Consider the following 23,282-nt stretch of genomic DNA (forward strand, 5'->3'; position numbering starts at 1 on the left):
ACCATTGTACCATACACCTACAAAGAACAGGCCTATCCTCACCTGGACCTGTCAGGCCACCTTTTTCTTCTGCTACACCCATGTTACAAACCTAAAATCAAAACTGCTGGTATTACTGTTAATATTTTTAGATCATGGCCAGTAGATTCTATAACCAAGCTACAGGACTGTTTCCACCACACAACATGAGATGTATTCAAAGATTAGAGCACACCTATTAACTTAAATCAACTTTTGTGTAGATTGTTTAACCTCCTGGAAAAAGGTCTGTGTGTTGCCAAATCAAAAGTCCTGGATGACCCACAAGGTGTTACAACTACTTAAAGCTAGAGATGCAGCATTCAGAACAGGGGACTCTAAGGTTCACAGCATGGCCAGGACTGCTCTAAGGCATATTGCTGCCAATTTTGATTATTCTAAACATGCAGGACAGTTTAAATAACTTAGATCCTAGGCAGGTGTGGGAGAGTGTCAAGTTTATTACGGACTACAAAAGAACATCTACCCCAGGACACAGTAATGCCACCTTAGCCGAGGAATTAAATCACTTTTATTGCCATTTTGACAGGACAAACACAGAACTCTCTTTGCCTCCCCTCTTCTCTAGTGACAGTGCCCAGTTCTTAAAACGCATGAAATGAGACTGGCTTTTCGTGATATCAATCCCAGGAAAGCATCTATGCAAGGCTGCACTTTGTCAACTATAGTTCAGCTTTCAACATAATACGGCAGAACAAACTCATTTTGAAGCTTCACAATCTTGGATTGAACCACACCTTATGCAACTGGATTTTGGACTTTTTTAATGAATCGCACACAGTGTGTGAGAGTGGGCAAGCACATTTCCTCCACACTTTCCATCAGTACAGGGGCCCATCACAGCTGTATGCTCAATCCAGCGCTCTAAATCCTCTTTACACATAACTGCACAGCTTCTATACCATCATATCTTATTGTCAAATATGCTGATACCATCTTGCTGAGGCTTATTAGCAGCAACACTAAGATGGCATACAGAACTGAGGTACAACAGCTGGCATCATGGTCTGACAACCTCAACCTGGTCCTCAACATTAAAAAACCACGGAAATAATGGTGGAATTTTGCAAAACGTCTGACACCATACACTGAACTTTGTTGACACACTGAACTGTTTTTTACACTACAGTCATCCACACTGTGAATGTGTGTATGAATGGGTGGATGACTGATTGTAGTGTAAAGGGCTTTGGGGTCTCTAGGGATCTAATAAAGCACTATACAAGTTCAGATACTATTACCATTTAGCATTTTATTGTTAATTTATTTTAAATATTTGTAAATCGTTCTCTGGTTTCCTGTCCCTTTTTTGTCATAACCCATGAGCCAGGTTGTGACACTTTGCTTACAATTTTTCACCTCTTCTTTCAAACTCAGGTTTATTTTTTCTGGTTGTAGGAAACTGATCAGAGGTCAAATTTGTTTTCTCAGAGATTCGTCATGTATGATTGATTCAGATGCACTGTCTGTCACCACAAGTACAGATGTTTAAGGGTTAGGTTGGAAAAATATGTGCTAAATATGTACTGTAGTTTCAGAATTCATAATAGGAAGAAAACATACTAAGACAAGAGTGATCATTCAGTGCTTGAAGCAACACCTCTGGCGGTCATCTGGGATTCATAGAACCGTAGTTACAGTTGTAACCTTTGTTCATAAATAGAGATGCTGGAGGCAGCATCAGAGCCAGGGACTTGGAAAAAGTTCAGTCAGCTTCAGTCAGAGGCTTCTTCAGATTTGCTGTAAGACAGATCGCTACAGGAGATCCTTCCTGTCCACAGCAATCAGCATCTACAACAGCTCTTTGAAGAAACCTGCATAATATGAGCTACAACAGCATCTAATTTTCCTTTGATATTAATAAAGTGTTTTGAATTTGAATCATTGAATTATTCAGTATAATTAGAGGAGATTAGGAAATATGCATCATCAGCACACTCTTTGTATTTGTCCCAAAAATATGTATATGAAGCTGCTGCGGAACCTTTCCCTGAAGAAGGTTTAAGCTATGAAAACAAGGTGTTTGCTTAATACACAACAAACTTTGAAATCAATTTTATTTAAGAAAAAAATATTTAAACTCACCCAGGGGTGTTTTTAGGGTCTCAAAACATTCGGGGCTTTAGCCCAAATCCAAAATATTTAGATTTCAATAAGACAACTTATAAGTCATTTAAAGTTAAAATAACATAGGACATATTGACCAGTTCTCTGTCTTGGCTGGTTTTAGACTCAATGTAAATTATTGTGAATAAAACAAAAAAGGTATGCAATAATTTAACTTTTTATTTTGTAGGAAGCTGAATGAAGGACAAGGAGAAACAGAGTTTAGGCCTGATGAAAAACCATTTTGCTGAAGCAAATAATGACACATTTTGAGGTATTTAGAAAAGAACTTAATCTGAATTTTTTGCTGACAAAGGTTTTTGTTAAACTCAGAGATGTTTACTTTGGGCCAGATAAATGTGCTTGTTTTGTCATCTACATAAATTACCTTTTTAAACGTTACATTGTCATCAGTGTTCCACTCCTGAGGCTCCATTGTCGTTATTCTTATATTTCAAAAAAGGAAAGTGGAATAAAGTGGATTTTCCTAAATCTTGGTCAAATGATGGCATCCTAAAACACATTTATTTTCTTATGCCAAGAGCTTTTGAAACATTTTATTAAAATTGTTCCTTCTTGTATAAACCTGTTCTCTTTTATGGCCATCTTTTCAGCCCTTCATTCCACTTCTGGAGAAATTTGGCCTGTCAAAAATAATAAAAGAAACATTTTTCAACCCAGTCTTTTGTTCTACATGTGAGATATTAGTGCAGTTCTTACTATTAAACACTTTGAGTGGAAAGGGTGTTAAGTTGTGGTGTTTAAAATATAGCATAGAGCCTCATCTTGGACCTTATCAGTACTAATATTACAGTTATTAATAACTGTATACATATAGTATGTATGTCTCACCTTCAGTAAAACTGTATCCTTGTTTAATTAGTTTAGTTTATATAATATCACATGTGTAATTCAGAAAAATAAAATAGTTAACTAATCAATGGTCCACCTGTGATTAATTGCTATGATTTATTTCTTAATTATCCTGCATCTTTAAACCTAGAACTTTATGTTTAGAATCAGCACAGAAGATATGAAAGAGAAGAGGGAGGCTTACTTTTGAACTTTCTACTACGTCTTACTGGAACCAGGAGATATTTTCCTGGTTTATTGAGCAAAACTTTTTTCTGTCTACATGTAGAACTAGACTATCAGACTGGCTGAAGCAATGAGATGCAATGCGTTGATCTGAAGGAACTTTTAATGTGTTCAGCTACGTTAGAATTAAATGCTTTTATTTTGACTGAAGTAAAGGACCAGATATTTTCATATTATGATGCAAATCCAGGTAGAAGCTCACAGAGAAGGTTGCTACTGTTTTCTATCACAGACAGATTATTTAACTTTACCTACAGATCAGGTGAAAGTTCCTCATCATGACCCTGAAGATGCTCATTAGAGTGAACCTCCACCATCATGTCTTGCTGGGTGAATCAGTGATTATCTGTAACTTACAATTAACTCATTCCGAGTCAGCATTCAGGTTTCACCGCTATCTTCTCCTGGGTTCATACCGCTCTGCGTCCACCTGTTCCTGGACACACACACCCACCAGGCTCCCCCTCTCCGGTTGGCTCCATGGTTGCTCTGAAATTAGCCCTGTTCGAGGCGCTCAGTGTAACTTTTCAGGTAATGAAGGAGGCAGGTCGACCTGGAGTGAACTGCTGTTCTGGACTTCTCCAGGATGGAGTCCGTTTCTGCCTGTGCGCGTAGTTGCCCATTCGTGGTGCTGCGAGTGCGCAAATAATAATTTTTTGTCTTCTCCTTTTAACTCATTAGGTGGAGCGGGACGTGATTATATGGAACACAATGGAAAACATTTGATTGTTTTTAAATAAAAATGTGAAGTCCAATACCATTTTGTGGCTGCATCTTTTTAATACTTCTAAATTTCTTCTATCAAGAAGTCCGGGGCTATTCAGAAAACATCCGGGGCTTCCACCCCGGAAGCCCAGGTCTAACTACGCGCCTAGACTCACCAACAACAAAGGTCCAGTTTAACAGCTACAGGAATGGCTCGATTCAGATGTAATCTGGTCCCCATGTGAACCAGTGATAGGTCTATAATTGATTAAATTAATGGGGTTTTTATGTGACGAGTGAGAGTGTACAAGTGCAGGTAAACAAATTTAAAATACACAAAAAACAAATAAGAAACCACCATAAATATTAATTCTCTTGTTCTTTAGAAGTCTGGTTGTTGGGTTGCCTTGCTTGATTTGTTTGCTCTTAGGGATGAGTTTTGGGGGACAGATGCACAGCAGGCTAATAAGAGTGGGCTGATTAAGAACATTAATGATTATTTATTCATTTCAGAATAAAAAATTAAAAAAACAAAAAGTAGGTAATTAAAAATTTGGGGCAGCTTCCAGGCTTAGCAGAGGGACACAGGCAACCCCAGGACAGGAGTTCAAGCCCCCCACCACAGTTCACCTTACCAACATAGACCAACACTACCAACAAAATATGTCTACCGTATCCTTCCATTATTATAAATATCTTTGTGCTATGAGTGCTAAAATAATGTGGTGCATTAACAAAGGTATGACATGTAAAGTGCAGCAAAGGGCTTCGTGCCTGCCATACCTGCCCTATTCAAGTGAGTTATTAGTTTATGAGTGTAAACTGTCTACTGTGAAGCATTAAAATGACTATGTCACATAAACCCCCCTGGGCACCTTGACCCACACTGACACTGTGACTCCGCAGTAACCCACTCTAGGTCCAACCTTCCCCAACATGTGTGGCAAATTGGCTAAGAGATGGTACCAATTAATATTAATATTATGAATAATAACAATAATGACATGGATTTTAGCTATTCTTTGAAAATATTAAAAAGGTATTATGAAAATAGCAATAATTATGAGTTTTTTTAGTAGATGGTATCAAAATGGGATTTGAATGTACCACTGTTTTGTGTGTATTGTATGCAAGTGTGCTGATTTTTTTATGTACCTCCATATAAAGTCATTTCAATTAAATAACTGTAGCACTACTTGTGATGCAAACACGTGTGCCCTCTAGTGCTTGTTCTAGATTTGGGGTCCTCATACCAGAGCGGGCCATGCCTGTAATCAGACAATAAATGTTGGTAAGATGTAATGCAGTGAAATAAACTAACCAGTTTCAGAGTGTGTGTGTTGCCTTACCCTCCTCTGGTAGATGAGGACATATGAATCCTCTGTACTCCACTCAGAAACCATTGCTCCACTTGTCTCCAACACATAAATGTCATTAAAGTGGAGCCATTGATCCTCTCCGTCCTCCAGGGTGTGGTCCGGGTGTAGTCCGTTGCTCACATAGTGTCCTAACAGAAGAAGAATAGACGAGAACTTTAGGGCTTAAAGAGCAGTTTCTATCCTTTCTTTTGTTTAAAGCTTTCACAAAGTTTAAATTTAAACTCTAGTCAAATTTAGGCAGATCAAAGTGTCCTAGGATGTTATCTGACCTTTCCTTACTGAAGAACCTACATGGCTGATGACACTGATTAGGCTGTACATTTGATCACCCTGTGAACAATCAGAGGAAAAAGCAGTGAGCATTACAGGCAACTATCCTGTCACACATTGTCAGCATGGTTCCTTTCAGCATTTGGTTTTGAGCTGTGTAAATCTGTGAACCTGGTGGGCAGTCACTGTCATCTCCCTGCACAGGATGATGGGGTCCTCCAGCTTCACCATCACAAGGTTCTCTGTGAGCTTGAACCTCTTTAGGTGCAAAATCAAGTACCTGTATCCACAAGAACAGCCATTTAAAACTAATATTTCAGACTTTAGATTAGAACCAGATGCTGCAGAAAGTGGCAGATGCTGAAGGAGGGGAAGCTCAATTTCAAGATCGGTGATTCCCTCAATTCGCTGTCAATCAAAAAGGGATTCAGCCTCAGACAGATCACCCAATCATCATGCAGAAGCTGAGCATCCGGCTCAGCCGAGGCCAGCCCACTGCCCCATAGACCCCCAGAGACGCTGAGCGTCCGATGGGTGGGACCAGGCGCGTAGTTAGACCTGGGCTTCCGGGGCGGAAGTCTCGGATGTTTTCTGTATAGCCCCGGACTTCTTGATAGAAGAAATTTAGAAGTATCAAAAAGATGCGGCCACAAAATGATATTGGACTTCACATTTTTATTTAAAAACAATCACATTTTTTCAATTGTGCTCCATATAATCACCTCCCGCTCCACCTAACCTGACAATGAGTTAAAAGGAGTAGACAAAAAAATACTTATTTGCGCACTCGCAGCACCACGAATGCGCAACTACACGCACAGCCAAAACAGCAGTTTACTCCAGGTCGACCTGCCTCCTTCATTACCTGAAAAGTTACACTGAGCGTCTCGAACAGGGCTAATTTCAGAGCAACCATGGAGCCAACCGGAGAGGGGGAGCCTGGTGGGTGTGTGTTCAGGAACAGGTGGAACCAGAGCGGTATAACCCAGGAGAAGATAGCGGTACTTTGCCATTTGACTAAGATTTAGGGAAATCAACTTTATACCTCTTTCCTTTTTTGAAATATAAGAATAAAGACAATGGAGCCTCAGGAGTGGAACACTGATGAGAATGCAACGTTTAAAAACACGCTCATTTTTCTGGCCCAAAGTAAACATCTCTTGAGTTTAAGAAAAACATTTGTCAGCAAAATTTTAGATTAAGTTCTTTTCTAAATACCTCAGAATGTGTCATTATTTGCTTCAGCAAAATGGTTTTTCATCAGGCCTAAACTCTGTTTCTCCTTGTCTTTCATTCAGCTTCTAACAAAAATAAAAAGTAAAATTATTGCAAACCTTTTTTGTTTGATTCACAATAATTTACATTCAGTCTAATACCAGCCGAGACAGAGAACTGGTACAATATGTCCTATGTTATTTTAACTTTAAATTATTTATAAGTTGTCTTATTGAAATCTAAATATTTTGGATTTGGGCTAAAGCCCCCAATGTTTTGAGACCCTAAAAACACCCCTGGGCGGGACAAAGCCCAGCATTTTTGCTTCGCTATTGAACTCACTGTTTAAAGCACTGTGAAGCTGCAGGAATGAGTGAGAGGAAAGCTGCGTTGTTACCAGTGATAAGAAGCTGATTCTGCTGCTTAGCAGCATATTAGCGCATATTTAGTCAATGACGTGTACACACAACAGTATATATTTGATCACTTATTTTTTGACATTTTAGGGGAAGCTGAGCTTTCCATGGAGTCTTAGAGCAATCGCCACGGGCAGAAACACATCTAACAAGTTTAGACTGTGCTTTTGAAAAAGGTGTTGCCACTCACTTGGGGAGGGCCAGAAGTCTGGACTCCAGGACTGATGTGTTTCCTCCACACTGACACCTGAAATCCAGCTCTCTTTCCTGTTGAGACGGCAGACAGGGAGTTATTTACAGAGAAAAAAGCCGACAAAACATCCATACAGATCCACTAAGAGCCACTAACTATTGTGTGAATGATTGGCTGTTGGATCTGCAGCTTCATTTCAGTCAAAGCTGAGTCACAGATTATATGCATGAGGTTCTTATACCATCTGGTGTATGTGCAGCATGTCCTGCACTGAACCTCCAGGAATCAAGTCCAGAGAAAGCATAGTGAAGTCCTCCTCTCTTCTGGACTGAACACCACAACTGCAGATTAAAGGTTAATACAGATAAGAAGCAGAAAATGCCACCCATATTACATATGTTGAAACACGTGGTACTTCCTGAAATAATAGAAATAATGAACATGGTTCAGTACGAGCATGAAGAAATGTATATTCAGTTTTTGGGTTCCTTACCCTTTGCATGTCCTGGTGTTCTGCATTTTAAACAGTAGATGTCTCTGAACTGGGCAGCTGTAGCTACTCCCCATTGAGGCTGCCGTCTCTGTCAGAGGGATCACTAGGTTCCTGATCTGATCCAACACAGCTGTTAGGAACTCATGGGCATCCTAAGAACAGGCAAAGTCAAATTACTGTCAAACACTGCAGACAGGTAAAACACTGAACCACAAGAAGCAGGTGACTCACCTTCATGCCGCCATGCTCAAATTCAGGTGCCTGAACAGAGAGGACCCTCTTGAACCTCATGACTACCTCAAGCTTAAGTCTTGCATCAGCTGAGCTGCGACATCTCACAATGTCCAGAAAACATCTGGAAAATTAAGGCTGCTGTGTGATTTTGTCCTCGAGCTAAGGGGAGAAACCCACAGATAGCTGTGTTTGTCCTTGTGTTTGTGTTTATCCTTGCTGTACCTCATGAGCTGAGCCTCGGGACACAACGCCAACACTTCCCCCTGGGATCTGATGTCCTCCACGAACTCCTTAAGCGTAAGCAGGCTCTGCAGGCTGGCGTTCATGTAGCAGATCATGCTGGGGTTTGGAAATCTAATAATAATTTAACAAATCCACAGTCACCACAGCATCATGGTATTTAATGACACATTGTTTTCATCTTCATTGTTCTCAGTGGATATGTGTGTGAACACTGGTTGCAGATGTTTTTACCCAAGAAAGAAACTGTGTCTACTATAAATGGGATGGACCTGGATCCTGTTGATGCTACACAAACACAAACAGACACAGTCAGCCAATATGATTAGAATTATTCATCTGCCCATATTAAATGTGTAGCGGTAAAGGTACTTTGTGAGGGCTTCCTGGCAGTGCTTTATCACTGCATTGTCTTCTTGCCTGTTGCTCCCTTGTCGTTTGATTTCAGTTTCAAGTGAGCTGCGAAGTAAAAGATGTTTTGTTCTATCAGCCATTTAGAAAATGTCTTAAACAGTGGAAAAAAATCTCTAAACAATTATTCAAACTAAAAAGCTACAATATATGAAAATTGTATTTGTATTTTGCCATCTTTACTGCAATACCCCTTAATAAATTCAAGTGTGACCAATTTCCTTCAGTAGTCCTTATTTATTGGGGTCCTCCTGTGTTTTTATTGATCTCAATACTTTATAGAAACATATTTTGCTATAATTTCAGTTGAGATTAGTTTGTTGAGGAGACCCTACCAGGCCCTGAAGTCCTGGACAGCATACGCCCTGACAGGATGCTGTCGGACATAATCAAATCCCTCAATCATGTTAAGGTACTAATTCTGTCAGGGATCCATGCTGAAATTAGGTGTAATCTGAAGCCAACTGGTTACACTGGATTTATTTTAGGGGTATCAGAGTAAATGGGGATGAATAAAAATGCAGACCATATTTCTTTTGATTATTATTTGTTAAAATCTATCCATCAACTAGATTCCCAAAGAATTACACTAAGGCTGGTGGTTGTAATGTGTCAAAATGTGGAAAAATGTAGTGGAAATTAGGTTAGTTACCTTCTCTGATGATCCTGAGTATCATCATCAGAAAGTGGAGACACTTGTGTTTTCCTCTGTCAGATAAACAGCAAACTGATTTGAATAAACAGCAACCTACAGCACGTCATGAGAAGCAGTTTCAAAATGAAGCACATGAAGTGTTTGATTTGGACAAACACACTCTGAAGCAATTGAATAGTCTCCAAAAACTCTTTGTCCTATTCTGTGGCTTTTTCTTCTCAGGTGGATGTGCTGTGGTGGTAGCTGCACCATCTAAAGAGGCCACTCTGCAGATAAAACCCAAACATAACTTCTATCGCTGCCTTTCACTTGAAGTTTCCCACATCCTAGCAGGACAAATGAAGGATTTTCTTACCTCTGCTGCTGCTCAGTGGGCTTGTTTTCACTCTTTGAAGACCCTTTGTCTTTATTCTGTGGTGTAAAAAAACCCACCAGGTCAAACATCTTTACAGTTAACATTTTCCAGCCTTCTACATTTGGTGTAGGAATAAAGACAGACATTCGTGAACATACCAGCCTGTATCCAAACAGGTGGTGCAGCCAGAAAGTGCTCCAGTTGTTTTCTATAGAGGTCCCGGCAGCTGGAGCTTCAGAACCAGCAACTCTGGTCACACACAGAAACACAGATGGTTATTCAATACTTAAATCATTTCAAAAACAAATCAGCAACACGTCAGCAATGTTGTCATCACTTTGTCCTTTTTTTTTATCAGAAAAGGGCAATAAAATCTTCTGCGGAAAGATCAGAGAAGCAGCTTAAATAGATTCTCACCTAACATTTTGTTAATCTAAGTACAGAAAATTATGTTGTAACCTTTAAAAACACAGCTTCCACTAAAGCAGTGCTCAAAAACCTTCAGTTGTATCACATCATAAAAATGTTTCTGTGCTTCCTCATAATTTGCATTTATTTAACTTTCTCACCTCTCATCCAATCCATATTTCTGTGAGTGCTGATCTCCATCAACTTTTTCATTAATGATTTGGTTTTCCTGCACAAAACATGGAAAATGGAGAATATTATATGTAAATTGGCGGAAACTGGCCTGAGAGACTACAGCACCTCCAAGACTGTTACTGGAGTAATCAGGAGAAGTTAGAGGATAATGGGTGAAGCAGGTCTGAAACGCAGGAGAAGCAGTGATAGGGTCAGTGTAACAAACCTTATATCGACGATGAACCATATCGGCGGTTCTCTAGGCCAGCAAAATGCGTGCAAACAGTAGTACCAAGTGTTCTGACTGTTTGGGCTTCCCACCAGAAGACCTCAGAGAAGATTCTGAAGCGGTTTACGTCACAACAGAACATTTCCAGAAAGTGGCTGTGACATTAGCTGATTTCAAAAATATACAACTTATATTTAGGTTTAAAATCCTTCAGATATTTGAAGAAATTAACATATATTTTACCTGTAAACCCAAAATTAGAGAGTTTTCATGTTTGGTGTTAGCCAGAACCATCTTTGGTCTTTTTTAAAATTTTTGTTTAACCCAAATTACCTATCAATACACAGTATGTTACTTTGCAAATTCATGCAAATGTCCCGTACATGTTTAACACTGTCAGTGTAATACAATAAAACCTACTAGTTGCCTGGATATTTTTATTTACAATAAAACTTGTTTCCATTTATTAGTTTTGCTTACTTTGATCACAGATTTTAGATGGTTTCTTGATGAGAGTTAGGGTTACACCTCAAATTTGAGTTGTACCCACATGATCATCTGAGCATTTTACATTTAAAACTAGCAAAATGTTGTCCAGCGGAAAAGTGGTTGCGAACAATATATGAAAGAGGCTTTTTCATGATATTGAATCATTTGTGGCAACAAAAGTTCACAGTTTGGCTGCCAGCATTGCGTTAAATCAGCAGGTTGAACTTGACTCTTCCTTTTTGGTGTCATGTAATTCTGAAACAGCTGCAAGAAGGTTTATATGTTCACTTTTTGAAACACCGATACTATCCCTCTTAAGTTTCTTTTTCAAAACCATTTTTAAACATGAAATATTAAAGTAATATATTAAACACTGGTGTTACTTCTGCAGGTTTGTGGGCCAGTCCAAGTGGTTCCACGCTGACTCAAGGGGCAAGTTCAGCTGGGATTTCCTGAACTACAGGGACACACCTGTGGAAGAAGTAGACATGAGTTACACTGTCATCAATTACACAGGACTGTCTAACCTGGGTAATACGCTCTGATAGACATCTTTCCACATTCTTTCCTTGTCTTATTTTGATTCTGTCATTCATCTCTGCTCTTAAGTGTTTTCAGTGACACTGATAATGTTAGCCCAGTTTTTGATCTGATGTATCAACACCTTCAGAGAGGCAACAACATATGCGGACTCTAAAACTACAAGGCTGTCCTGAGGTGGATGACTGGTTCCTGGCAGGACTCCACATTTTCCAGGACTCTCTGGAGGAGCTGGACATCTCATACTGTCCAAGGATAACTGCAGGCGGCCTACTTGCTCTCAGGAATCTCAGATAAGCTTTATACTCAGAGTACACATGGGTCAAAATTGGTTGAAGTACTGTGTAAGTATTACAGACACATATAAATTGCACTGCTCAAGGTGGCAGCTGGTTGGAGTAGCTCTGTTACTTTTCATTCTGATTCATTCTTTTTTAGAACCCAAATTCTTCTTGTGGTGGATAAAAATAGATTTTATGGATGATTATCCTCTCCAGTATCGGCTGCTTTTGGTGTCATGTAATTCTGAAACAGTTGCAAGAAGGTTTAGATATTCACTTTTTGAAACACCGATGCTATCCCTCTTAAGTTTCTTTTTCAAAACCACTTTTAAACATGAAATATTAAAGTAATATATTAAACACTGAACTAAGTTTATTATACAAATTATTTTGTTAGATATCCAATGCATTTCATTTTCATTTAATGATTTTTATTTATTTTATTATATAAATCATACACTGTGGTGAGAAAGAAAAAAATCTGGGTTTCTTGGTTCAGTGATTCTCAGTGACACCAATGACATGAAGTCAGAAACCCTTCATAAAGGCCTACTTGAGGTCCTTGGTAATAAAATGTGGACAGCTGTCTTTATACTGTCTGTGCCTGTTTTTTGTTTTTTTTTGTCGGAATAGAAACAGACACAGAAAAATTGTCAAGGAAATGACTGAACCAAGCACAGGAAGAAAAAAAAAGGCATCTTAAGAAAGGTTTTATAAATAATACTACAGGAGAGAGCCAAAGCTGAGACTGAAGTCTCATGTTTAAAAGAGAAGAATGAAATGTCTCGCTCTGTTGTGCTGACTTTTATGAAAGGGAAAAATGTAAAAGTTAAAATAATCTGAAAACGTTTGCACAGTATCATATTTGACCTAATATATGCAAAGGAAATCATTTCAATATCATTCTGTTTGTTCATTAAGCCAAATTGTTTATTCACTCAACCAGGCATCATCAAATAAATGCTGCAAATCGTTAGTACCTTAATCACACTATGTTTAATGTGTGCCTTTCAGACGCATCTACCTAGCGACACCCAGTGGTGACAAGAAGAACAACGGGTCCGACAAATCCCAGAGGCGAAGGCGGAAGGTTTGTCCTTAATGGGTTGCTGTTGGAAGTTGCTGTCATGTCGGCGCCCTTGATAGTAAGTGATCCTTCATATTTCTGCTAAATGCTGCGAGGTTAAAACGTTTTAAGGCCTGACCGAACTGTTTCATTTCAAGAGGGACTCTGTTATGGGATTAGTTACTGGGTTAGCTGATGTTATGTTAAAGTGATCAGTAGTTTGCATAATTCTGCTGTACTGAGCAGAAAACAGCGCCGTTGCTTCTAGTAGTGTAATATTATAACTTTTTCTCCTTTGTTTTTTTATCTTTCCATTTTGACCAACACGGTGTATGTCCATGCCTCCTCTTCATCAGATCCTCTCTGTATCTTTTCAGTCTCTACATAGATGCTGCCAGCGATTTGCTCTTTTCCTCGTTCCTAGGCGACAGTGGAGCTCCAGCTCAGCACCTCCTGCTTCTCTCCTGTCCAGGTGCCTCCTCTTCCTCGCCCGGCGTTACTATGATGTAGAGATGCTCCTGAGGTGGAGGTCCCAGCTGGGGAGAGACCAGCTCCGGAAGAAGAACCTGTAAGACACAAAGGTGTATCGGTCTCAGAGCTACAGTTCCCAGTCCTGGTTTGCATGAAGAGCAACAGAACCGTGAAATGTTTAAGGGTTTTCAACGGAACAACTAGATTTAGTTTTCAAGACCAATATAAAACATTGTCTAAAACCTCAGCAACCATGTGAGCAAGAGCTTTGCTTATGGTTCTACAAATCAACATGTTATTTGTGCAATAAAATTCATGGCATCATCTTTCCTGTTAGGAAACTACTTATTATTATGTTATTATACCATCGTTATTTTATTTACATTGACTTTTTGTGATTTCCTTTGCCATTTTACAGTAACTTTTGTATATAGAGATACATGACATTATTAGCATGTAAGCCAGTAAGGATGATGCCAGCAGCTCCAGCGCGGCGTGACGTTATTCGCGCTTACATGATGAATATGTTTGCCACAGGAGAAAGGTAGAAGTGAAAATGTCAGCAGTGTGGAAGTTTTTATAAAGTGTTGGGAACGGATAGCAGAACTGCTATTTGCAATGACTGCAAATGTCAAGTGACTACGTGGTCCCCAGTCGGAGAACATTGAGTAAAATCCATGGATTGACTGTTAAGACACATAAATTCAAAACAGAAAAGCAGAAATTGTGCCTACTGCTGCTAAATTAATACAACACATTGATTATTACAATTTTAATAATAGGCTATAGGCTATCATGCTGGTTTGACCAGCCTGTAGTTGGGTGCCTAACATACCTGTTGCTCCTCTGTTGCCAACTGCAATTGTAAACAGTAAAAATGTCGTCTTTCTTGTAAGCGGGGTGGAAGTGTAGTAGTATGTATTAAACCAGCTGACTGACTGTCACTGCAATCCAGCCACTCCAGAACGTTTCTGGCATCTCATGAACAGCAAATATATTAAGAGTTTTTAAGGTTTAACTCTAGTGAACTTTGACCTTGGTAACCAGTTCATGTCTAATCCCACTTTCTTTCCTTTTCTCATTCACAGTTACTATGGTTACACCCAGAGGTTTTATGGGCCAGACATAGCATCTGCATATTATATTCTAAATCTAGGGGGAGGATTTAGGTAAGTGCCTCTTCCTTGCAACTCTCTATATTATTTATAGACATTCTGTAAATCCTTCATCAGGCTACCGGATGTTTTCCACATTTATTATGACTGGTCAGGTCAGCCCTCAGATTCAGTTTGACAGGACCAGCTCAGCGTACATCTGATTAAAGTGTTTGTTATGAACTTGTGACCATATACAAGTCAACAACACAATCAAATAGAGAAATGTACGGCACTGCCCAGAACAGAACAGGCCCTTTTCCACACAACTTATGACTGGCAACGCTGGGTTGACATAGGAAAACAGCTCTCAACGCATAGCAGAAACCTCACTCCACTCAGACATGATCATAACCTCTAAGGCCACCAAACATCTGGTTATGTTGGTGCTTACAGTACCTTGGGAAGAGCAGATGGAGGAAGTCAATGAGAGGAAGCGTGGCAAGTGCATTTATGAGATGTTTCTTACTGGTGTTACTTCTGCAGGTTTGTGGGCCAGTCCACGTGGTTCCGTGCTGACTCAAGGGGCAAGTTCAGCTGGGATTTCCTGAACTACAGGGACACACCTGTGGAAGAAGTAGACATGAGTTACACTGTCATCAATTACACAGGACTGTCTAACCTGGGTAATACGCTCTGATAGACATCTTTCCACATTCTTTCCTTGTCTTATTTTGATTCTGTCATTCATCTCTGCTCTTAAGTGTTTTCAGTGACACTGATAATGTTAGCCCAGTTTTTGATCTGATGTATCAACACCTTCAGAGAGGCAACAACATATGCGGACTCTAAAACTACAAGGCTGTCCTGAGGTGGATGACTGGTTCCTGGCAGGACTCCACATTTTCCAGGACTCTCTGGAGGAGCTGGACATCTCATACTGTCCAAGGATAACTGCAGGCGGCCTAGTGGCTCTCAGGAATCTCAGGTAAGCTTTATACTCAGAGTACACATGGGCCAAAATTGGCTGAAGTACTCACAATTTCTCAAAATTGTTGCAAATTTTCAAAACTAAAATCACAAAAGATTATGTGGTACGCTCTTATTGTTTGCTTAACAATAAACTAAGGATGATATTTGTAAGAAATGGATGTTTAAATAATTGTAGATCCAAATCATAAGAAAGGCATCCAGTTTGTCAGTTTGTGATTTATTTTAAGCTCAGTTGAAGAAAATATTAATAAAATTGTTCTTAGTAATGAGAACAGGATTTGGGTCACTCTTTCTTTGAAAACAATTGCTGTATTTTGTAAAGTTTAATTAATTCCGTAAAAGCACATTTGGGTGCACCAAAATCTGCTCCTGAGATAGATGTGGTCCTATTTACCATTAGATTATAGAGAATGCGAAGTGTGTTTAATAAAAGATATATTGTACCCAACAGTTTCCATTCTAAGAAGATTTTAAGTTGTTATGATTTTGCCCTAAATGAAAATAAAAAGTCTCCCTCTCTATCAACCAACCGTGGTTGCACTATAAATATATATCATTCTGGAATTGGAGTCACGGGCCGCACCGAATCACTCTAGAGGTTGCAAATGGCCCCCAGGCTGCACTTTGGACATTCCTCTTTTAAAGAAAAGTAACCAGTTTTGTAATAAATTATCCTTTTCTATGTGCCTATTTGTCCTGAAGGGGACTGAAGCGTGTAAATGTCTCCTCCATCCCGAGGATTTCAAGTCCAGGGTTGGTGATCATCCTGCTGGAGGAGATGTTACCGCAGTGCCAGATCACAGCAGACGGCTACGACCTCAGTTTGAGGCAGGCTGGAGGGGAAACGTCAGAGGAGCATGTGGAAACAGGGAGGTAGTGGACAGATTGGAGATGGAGTCGGTGCTGAAAGACTTGGAGGCTTTTGATCTTGCTCTATTTTTTTTTTTACCAAGAGCTAGTATGAAACATAATTTCATTGAAGATTCATAACGTAAGGTAAAATAAATGCAGAAAACCAAGAAAAGTGAAAACGTGCAACAGATGTGCGATAAGCATGTTGGCACAAGTTGGATTATTTGTCATGAGTTTACTTCTTCAGCCCAGACTCAGTTGGTGAGTAAGGCTGCACATTCATCATGTAAACGTTCACATTTAGAAAATAATTTCTGTTCATGTCCAACTACAATTTGCTGGAACTTTATTTGTCACGGAATGTAAACATGGGTGCACATAATAAAGATTTTTATCATTCAAAGGATTATTGTAAACTTCATTGTGTGTATTTATTTATATTTGACTCACAAACATAATAAAAACCATCTCATACATATCAGACAAATGTATTTGCATCCCTAATAAAGATGTGTAAAAAGCCTTTAAGTATTACATACACGTATAAATTGCACTGCTCAAGGTGGCAGCAGGTTGGAGTAGCTCTGTTACTTTTCATTCTGATTAATTCTTTTTTAGAACCCAAATTCCTCTTGTGGTGGATAAAAATAGATTTTATGGACAATTATCCTCTCCAGTATCGGCTGCTTTGTAGCTGGAAGGATTTTTGCTGATACTTTTTTACTTTTGGAAATTTGTTATGATGCATCACCATAGCAACAAGGTGTTTTTTTTTTTATAAGTGGGAGTAGCTGATTAATATCTCAAAAGCTAAAATACTTCAATTACAATCCCAAATCCCTGATGAGTTGAAAAGGAGGTGCCATGTATGCAGAGAAGGAGCAAAGAGAAGAGAGAGAAGGAGGAAGTTCAAACCATCTCTTCTATCGATTATGATGGGCAACGTGAGATCGTTGGGGAAACAAGTTGGATGATCTCCAAGCCCTAGAAAAGGATCCAGCCAGAGTATCGGGAATGCAGTATTATGTGTTTAACTGAGATGTGGCTGCAGGAACATGTCCCTGATCCCAGCGTCTCTCTGCCAGACTTTCTGACCATACAAGCAGACCGATATTTAAAGAGGAGCGGCAAACGCAAAGGAGGTGGACTGGCAGAAGATGGTCACAGAAAGCTGAAGACATCCTGCATGCTTTGAGGCTACAGACTGGGACACACTGTGCCACCCACATGGCCTCTCCATGTGGGTGGCACTGTGTGTAGCTGACTAAATAAACTTCTGTGTGGACAACACCATCCCCACCAGAACGGTGAAATGCTTTCCCAATAACAAACCCTGGAACACCAGTGACCTTAAGGACCTTGTGCTGAAACAGTCTGTGCTGGTGGTTTGTTTGATTTTCAGTAGGGATGTTTAGTGTCTCCCTGCAGGAGGATGATTATCTTTACTGCTTTGGAAAATAAATTGTTTCTGAATTAATTGGTTTTTGATGTGATGTTCCTAAATAGTTTTCCTGACGGAAGTAGGACAAACAGTGCATTGCCCGGGTGGGTGTGGTCTGTTGAAATGTGTCTGGCACCTTTCTGGACCCCTGCAGCATAAATCGAGTCCAGATCCAGTAAACAATATCCCACAATCCCCTGTGCTGTCCTCACCACCTGTGCTAAGTCTTTTCTCTCCTATGCCGGGAAGCTCTAAATCCACGCTGTCACAGAAGATACCACCTGGGGTCTGTTGGTGAGGAAGTCACTGATCCAGGAGCAAAGTGCTACAGATAAACCAAGGTTGTGGAGCTTCATGGCCAGCATGTCAGGAAGGACGGTGTTGAAGGTGTTGAAGGCTGAGCTGACCTCCACAAATAGCGTCCTAACATAGGTGTTTAACAAATCCACAGTCACCACAGCATCATGGTATTTAATGACACATTGTTTTCATCTTCATTGTTCTCGGTGGATATGTGTGTGAACACTGGTTGCAGATGTTTTTACCCAAGAAATAAACAGTGTCTACTATAAATGGGATGGACCTGGATCCTGTTGATGCTACACAAACACAAACAGACACAGTCAGCCAATATGATTAGAATTACTCATCTGCCCATATTAAATGTGTAGCGGTAAAGGTACTTTGTGAGGGCTTCCTGGCAGTGCTTTATCACTGCATTGTCTTCTTGCCTGTTGCTCCCTTGTCGTTTGATTTCAGTTTCAAGTGAGCTGCGAAGTAAAAGATGTTTTGTTCTATCAGCCATTTAGAAAATGTCTTAAACAGTGGAAAAAAATCTCTAAACAATTATTCAAACTAAAAAGCTACAATATATGAAAATTGTATTTGTATTTTGCCATCTTTACTGCAATACCCCTTAATAAATTCAAGTGTGACCAATTTCCTTCAGTAGTCCTTATTTATTGGGGTCCTCCTGTGTTTTTATTGATCTCAATACTTTATAGAAACATATTTTGCTATAATTTCAGTTGAGATTAGTTTGTTGAGGAGACCCTACCAGGCCCTGAAGTCCTGGACAGCATACACCCTGACAGGATGCTGTCGGACATAATCAAATCCCTCAATCATGTTAAGGTACTAATTCTGTCAGGGATCCATGCTGAAATTAGGTGTAATCTGAAGCCAACTGGTTACACTGGATTTATTTTAGGGGTATCAGAGTAAATGGGGATGAATAAAAATGCAGACCATATTTCTTTTGATTATTATTTGTTAAAATCTATCCATCAACTAGATTCCCAAAGAATTACACTAAGGCTGGTGGTTGTAATTTGTCAAAATGTGGAAAAATGTAGTGGAAATTAGGTTAGTTACCTTCTCTGATGATCCTGAGTATCATCATCAGAAAGTGGAGACACTTGTGTTTTCCTCTGTCAGATAAACAGCAAACTGATTTGAATAAACAGCAACCTACAGCACGTCATGAGAAGCAGTTTCAAAATGAAGCACATGAAGTGTTTGATTTGGACAAACACACTCTGAAGCAACTAAATAGTCTCCAAAAACTCTTTGTCCTCTTCTGTGGCTTTTTCTTCTCAGGTGGATGTGCTGTGGTGGTAGCTGCACCATCTAAAGAGGCCACTCTGCAGATAAAACCCAAACATAACTTCTATCGCTGCCTTTCACTTGAAGTTTCCCACATCCTAGCAGGACAAATGAAGGATTTTCTTACCTCTGCTGCTGCTCAGTGGGCTTGTTTTCACTCTTTGAAGACCCTTTGTCTTTATTCTGTGGTGTAAAAAAACCCACCAGGTCAAACATCTTTACAGTTAAGAAATTCCAGCCTTCTACATTTGGTGTAGGAATAAAGACAGACATTCGTGAACATACCAGCCTGTATCCAAACAGGTGGTGCAGCCAGAAAGTGCTCCAGTTGTTTTCTATAGAGGTCCCGGCAGCTGGAGCTTCAGAACCAGCAACTCTGGTCACACACAGAAACACAGATGGTTATTCAATACTTAAATCATTTCAAAAACAAATCAGCTGTTCACAGGTTTTGAAGTAGTCAAGTTGATTAGGAACGTCAGCAATGTTGTCATCACTTTGTCATTTTTTTTATCAGAAAAGGGCAATAAAATCTTCAGCGGAAAGATCAGAGAAGCAGCTTAAATAGATTCTCACTTAACATTTTGTTAATCTAAGTACAGAAAATTATGTTGTAACCTTTAAAAACACAGCTTCCACTAAAGCAGTGCTCAAAAACCTTCAGTTGTATCACATCATAAAAATGTTTCTGTGCTTCCTCATAATTTGCATTTATTTAACTTTCTCACCTCTCATCCAATCCATATTTCTGTGAGTGCTGATCTCCGTCAACTTTTTCATTAATGATTTGGTTTTCCTGCACAAAACATGGAAAATGGAGAATATTATATGTAAATTGGCGGAAACTGGCCTGAGAGACTACAGCACCTCCAAGACTGTTACTGGAGTAATCAGGAGAAGTTAGAGGATAATGGGTGAAGCAGGTCTGAAACGCAGGAGAAGCAGTGATAGGGTCAGTGTAACAAACCTTATATCGACGATGAACCATATCGGCGGTTCTCTAGGCCAGCAAAATGCGTGCAAACAGTAGTACCAAGTGTTCTGACTGTTTGGGCTTCCCACCAGAAGACCTCAGAGAAGATTCTGAAGCGGTTTACGTCACAACAGAACATTTCCAGAAAGTGGCTGTGACATTAGCTGATTTCAAAAATATACAACTTATATTTAGGTTTAAAATCCTTCAGATATTTGAAGAAATTAACATATATTTTACCTGTAAACCCAAAATTAGAGAGTTTTCATGTTTGGTGTTAGCCAGAACCATCTTTGGTCTTTTTTAAAATTTTTGTTTAACCCAAATTACCTATCAATACACAGTATGTTACTTTGCAAATTCATGCAAATGTCCCGTACATGTTTAACACTGTCAGTGTAATACAATAAAACCTACTAGTTGCCTGGATATTTTTATTTACAATAAAACTTGTTTCCATTTATTAGTTTTGCTTACTTTGATCACAGATTTTAGATGGTTTCTTGATGAGAGTTAGGGTTACACCTCAAATTTGAGTTGTACCCACATGATCATCTGAGCATTTTACATTTAAAACTAGCAAAATGTGGTCCAGCGGAAAAGTGGTTGCGAACAATATATGAAAGAGGCTTTTTCATGATATTGAATCATTTGTGGCAACAAAAGTTCACAGTTTGGCTGCCAGCATTGCGTTAAATCAGCAGGTTGAACTTGACTCTTCCTTTTTGGTGTCATGTAATTCTGAAACAGCTGCAAGAAAGTTTATATGTTCACTTTTTGAAACACAGATACTATCCCTCTTAAGTTTCTTTTTCAAAACCATTTTTAAACATGAAATATTAAAGTAATATATTAAACACTGGTGTTACTTCTGCAGGTTTGTGGGCCAGTCCAAATGGTTCCACGCTGACTCAAGGGGCAAGTTCAGCTGGGATTTCCTGAACTACAGGGACACACCTGTGGAAGAAGTAGACATGAGTTACACTGTCATCAACTACACAGGACTGTCTAACCTGGGTAATACGCTCTGATAGACATCTTTCCACATTCTTTCCTTGTCTTATTTTGATTCTGTCATTCATCTCTGCTCTTAAGTGTTTTCAGTGACACTGATAATGTTAGCCCAGTTTTTGATCTGATGTATCAACACCTTCAGAGAGGCAACAACATATGCGGACTCTAAATCTACAAGGCTGTCCTGAGGTGGATGACTGGTTCCTGGCAGGACTCCACATTTTCCAGGACTCTCTGGAGGAGCTGGACATCTCATACTGTCCAAGGATAACTGCAGGCGGCCTACTTGCTCTCAGGAATCTCAGGTAAGCTTTATACTCGAAGTACACATGGGCCAAAATTGGCTGAAGTACTCACGATTTCTCAAAATTATTGCAAATTTTCAAAACTAAAATCACAAAAGATTATGTGGTACGCTATTATTGTTTGCTTAACAATAAACTAAGGATGATATTTGTAAGAAATGGATGTTTAAATAATTGTAGACCCAAATTCCTCTTGTGGTGGATAAAAATAGATTTTATGGACGATTATCCTCTCCAGTATCGGCTGCTTTGCAGCTGGAAGGATTTTTGCTGATACTTTTTTACTTTTGGAAATTTGTTATGATGCATCACCATAGCAACAAGGTGTTTTTTTTTAATAAGTGGGAGTAGCTGATTAATATCTCAAAAGCTAAAATACTTCAATTACAATCCCAAATCCCTGATGAGTTGAAAAGGAGGTGCCATGTATGCAGAGAAGGAGCAAAGAGAAGAGAGAGAAGGAGGAAGTTCAAACCATCTCTTCTATCGATTATGATGGGCAATGTGAGATCGTTGGGGAAACAAGTTGGATGATCTGCAAGCCCTAGAAAAGGATCCAGCCAGAGCCACAATCCCCTTTGCTGTCCTCACCACCTGTGCTAAGTCTTTTCTCTCCTATGCCGGGAAGCTCTAAATCCACGCCGTCACAGAAGATACCACCTGGGGTCTGTTGGTGAGGAAGTCACTGATCCAGGAGCAAAGTGCTACAGATAAACCAAGGTTGTGGAGCTTCATGGCCAGCATGTCAGGAAGGACGGTGTTGAAGGTGTTGAAGGCTGAGCTGCAGGGAGAGGTTAAAAAAAAACCTCCTGCAAGTTGGTCAGCACATGATTTTAGCTTCCAACCTGACACCATGTCTGAAACTGCAGGCTTGTTGATGTTGATCTTTCTCATAATGGAGGTCACTTGGAGCAGCTGCAGGAGGAGAGGCTGATGCTGTACTTCCAGCTGAGGTAGGTGTTCAGTCCTTCTGCTGGTTGGAGTGTCAAAGTGTGCAAAGAAGCTGTTTAAGGTGTCAGGGAGAGCTGGGTCATGGCTGAGCTGCTGGTCACTATGCTTATAATCTGTGATAGATGTGATGCCTCTCAGCATATTTGGAGGACCGAGCAATGAACTAAACACATTCTTCAATAAGTTGTGTTTAGAAACAAGCTCAGCATCTTTATCTCCTGCTCACAGCCAACAGACATCCCACCCTCCTTTGACCCACAGCTTTTCTGTCACACATCAAATGTTTTATCTTCCACCTTCTGCCCTGCCTTAGCCTGGCCCAGGACAAGGTTCCAGTGTTAAGGAAGACCGCCTGTCTTGTTCCGGTACCAAATAATCTCACCCATCAGTCCTCAATGACTATAGACCTGACAGGCCACATTATGAAGGTCCTGTTGGCCCACCTGAGTAAGCAAGTAACAAACTATCAGGACCGCCTTCAGTTTGCTTATCTCTGTGGAGTTGGAGTTGAAGATGCCATCATACACCTGCTTCAACAAACCCACTGTCATCTGGACAAAGCCAGCAGCACTGTGAGGATCATGTTC

At 39.8% G+C, this 23,282-nt stretch overlaps 3 protein-coding genes across 4 annotated transcripts; 1 reads left to right on the plus strand and 2 right to left on the minus strand.

The window, feature by feature from the left end:
• Positions 1–5,005: 5,005 nt before the first annotated feature.
• On the minus strand, positions 5,006–10,872 carry LOC124883805 (ubiquitin carboxyl-terminal hydrolase 37-like). Its single transcript, XM_047391151.1, has 17 exons — positions 10,618–10,872; positions 10,379–10,446; positions 9,968–10,058; positions 9,810–9,865; positions 9,615–9,720; positions 9,452–9,507; positions 8,761–8,847; positions 8,623–8,676; positions 8,371–8,502; positions 8,146–8,269; positions 7,915–8,066; positions 7,663–7,762; positions 7,419–7,495; positions 5,769–5,877; positions 5,597–5,657; positions 5,298–5,455; positions 5,006–5,216 (listed from the first exon to the last, which is right to left on the minus strand). Exons 1-17 carry the CDS (start codon positions 10,636–10,638, stop codon positions 5,196–5,198), a joined length of 1,473 nt encoding a protein of 490 aa, XP_047247107.1. The 5' UTR covers positions 10,639–10,872; the 3' UTR covers positions 5,006–5,195.
• A 1,497-nt stretch (positions 10,873–12,369) lies between these two features.
• Positions 12,370–16,809, plus strand: dmac2 (distal membrane arm assembly component 2). The gene is made up of 6 exons (XM_047391154.1): positions 12,370–13,075; positions 13,374–13,564; positions 14,556–14,636; positions 15,108–15,247; positions 15,387–15,549; positions 16,257–16,809. The coding sequence occupies exons 1-6, from the start codon at positions 13,058–13,060 to the stop codon at positions 16,429–16,431; spliced, it is 768 nt and encodes a 255-aa protein (XP_047247110.1). The 5' UTR covers positions 12,370–13,057; the 3' UTR covers positions 16,432–16,809.
• On the minus strand, positions 13,428–20,580 carry LOC124883808. Of its 2 annotated transcripts, XM_047391155.1 has the most exons (11): positions 20,420–20,580; positions 20,181–20,248; positions 19,738–19,828; positions 19,580–19,635; positions 19,385–19,490; positions 19,222–19,277; positions 18,531–18,617; positions 18,393–18,446; positions 18,060–18,270; positions 15,091–15,187; positions 13,518–13,562 (listed from the first exon to the last, which is right to left on the minus strand). In XM_047391155.1, the coding sequence occupies exons 1-9, from the start codon at positions 20,438–20,440 to the stop codon at positions 18,099–18,101; spliced, it is 711 nt and encodes a 236-aa protein (XP_047247111.1). In that variant the 5' UTR covers positions 20,441–20,580; the 3' UTR covers positions 13,518–13,562; positions 15,091–15,187; positions 18,060–18,098. The 2 variants fall into 2 exon arrangements, with proteins under 2 accessions (XP_047247112.1, XP_047247111.1); XM_047391156.1 differs by lacking the exons at positions 18,060–18,270; positions 18,393–18,446 and having other exon boundaries at positions 13,428–13,562; positions 20,420–20,563.
• Positions 20,581–23,282: the final 2,702 nt, after the last annotated feature.

The sequence above is a fragment of the Girardinichthys multiradiatus genome, chromosome 18, assembly GCF_021462225.1.
Source record: "Girardinichthys multiradiatus isolate DD_20200921_A chromosome 18, DD_fGirMul_XY1, whole genome shotgun sequence".
In the NCBI taxonomy this organism is placed as follows: domain Eukaryota; kingdom Metazoa; phylum Chordata; class Actinopteri; order Cyprinodontiformes; family Goodeidae; genus Girardinichthys; species Girardinichthys multiradiatus.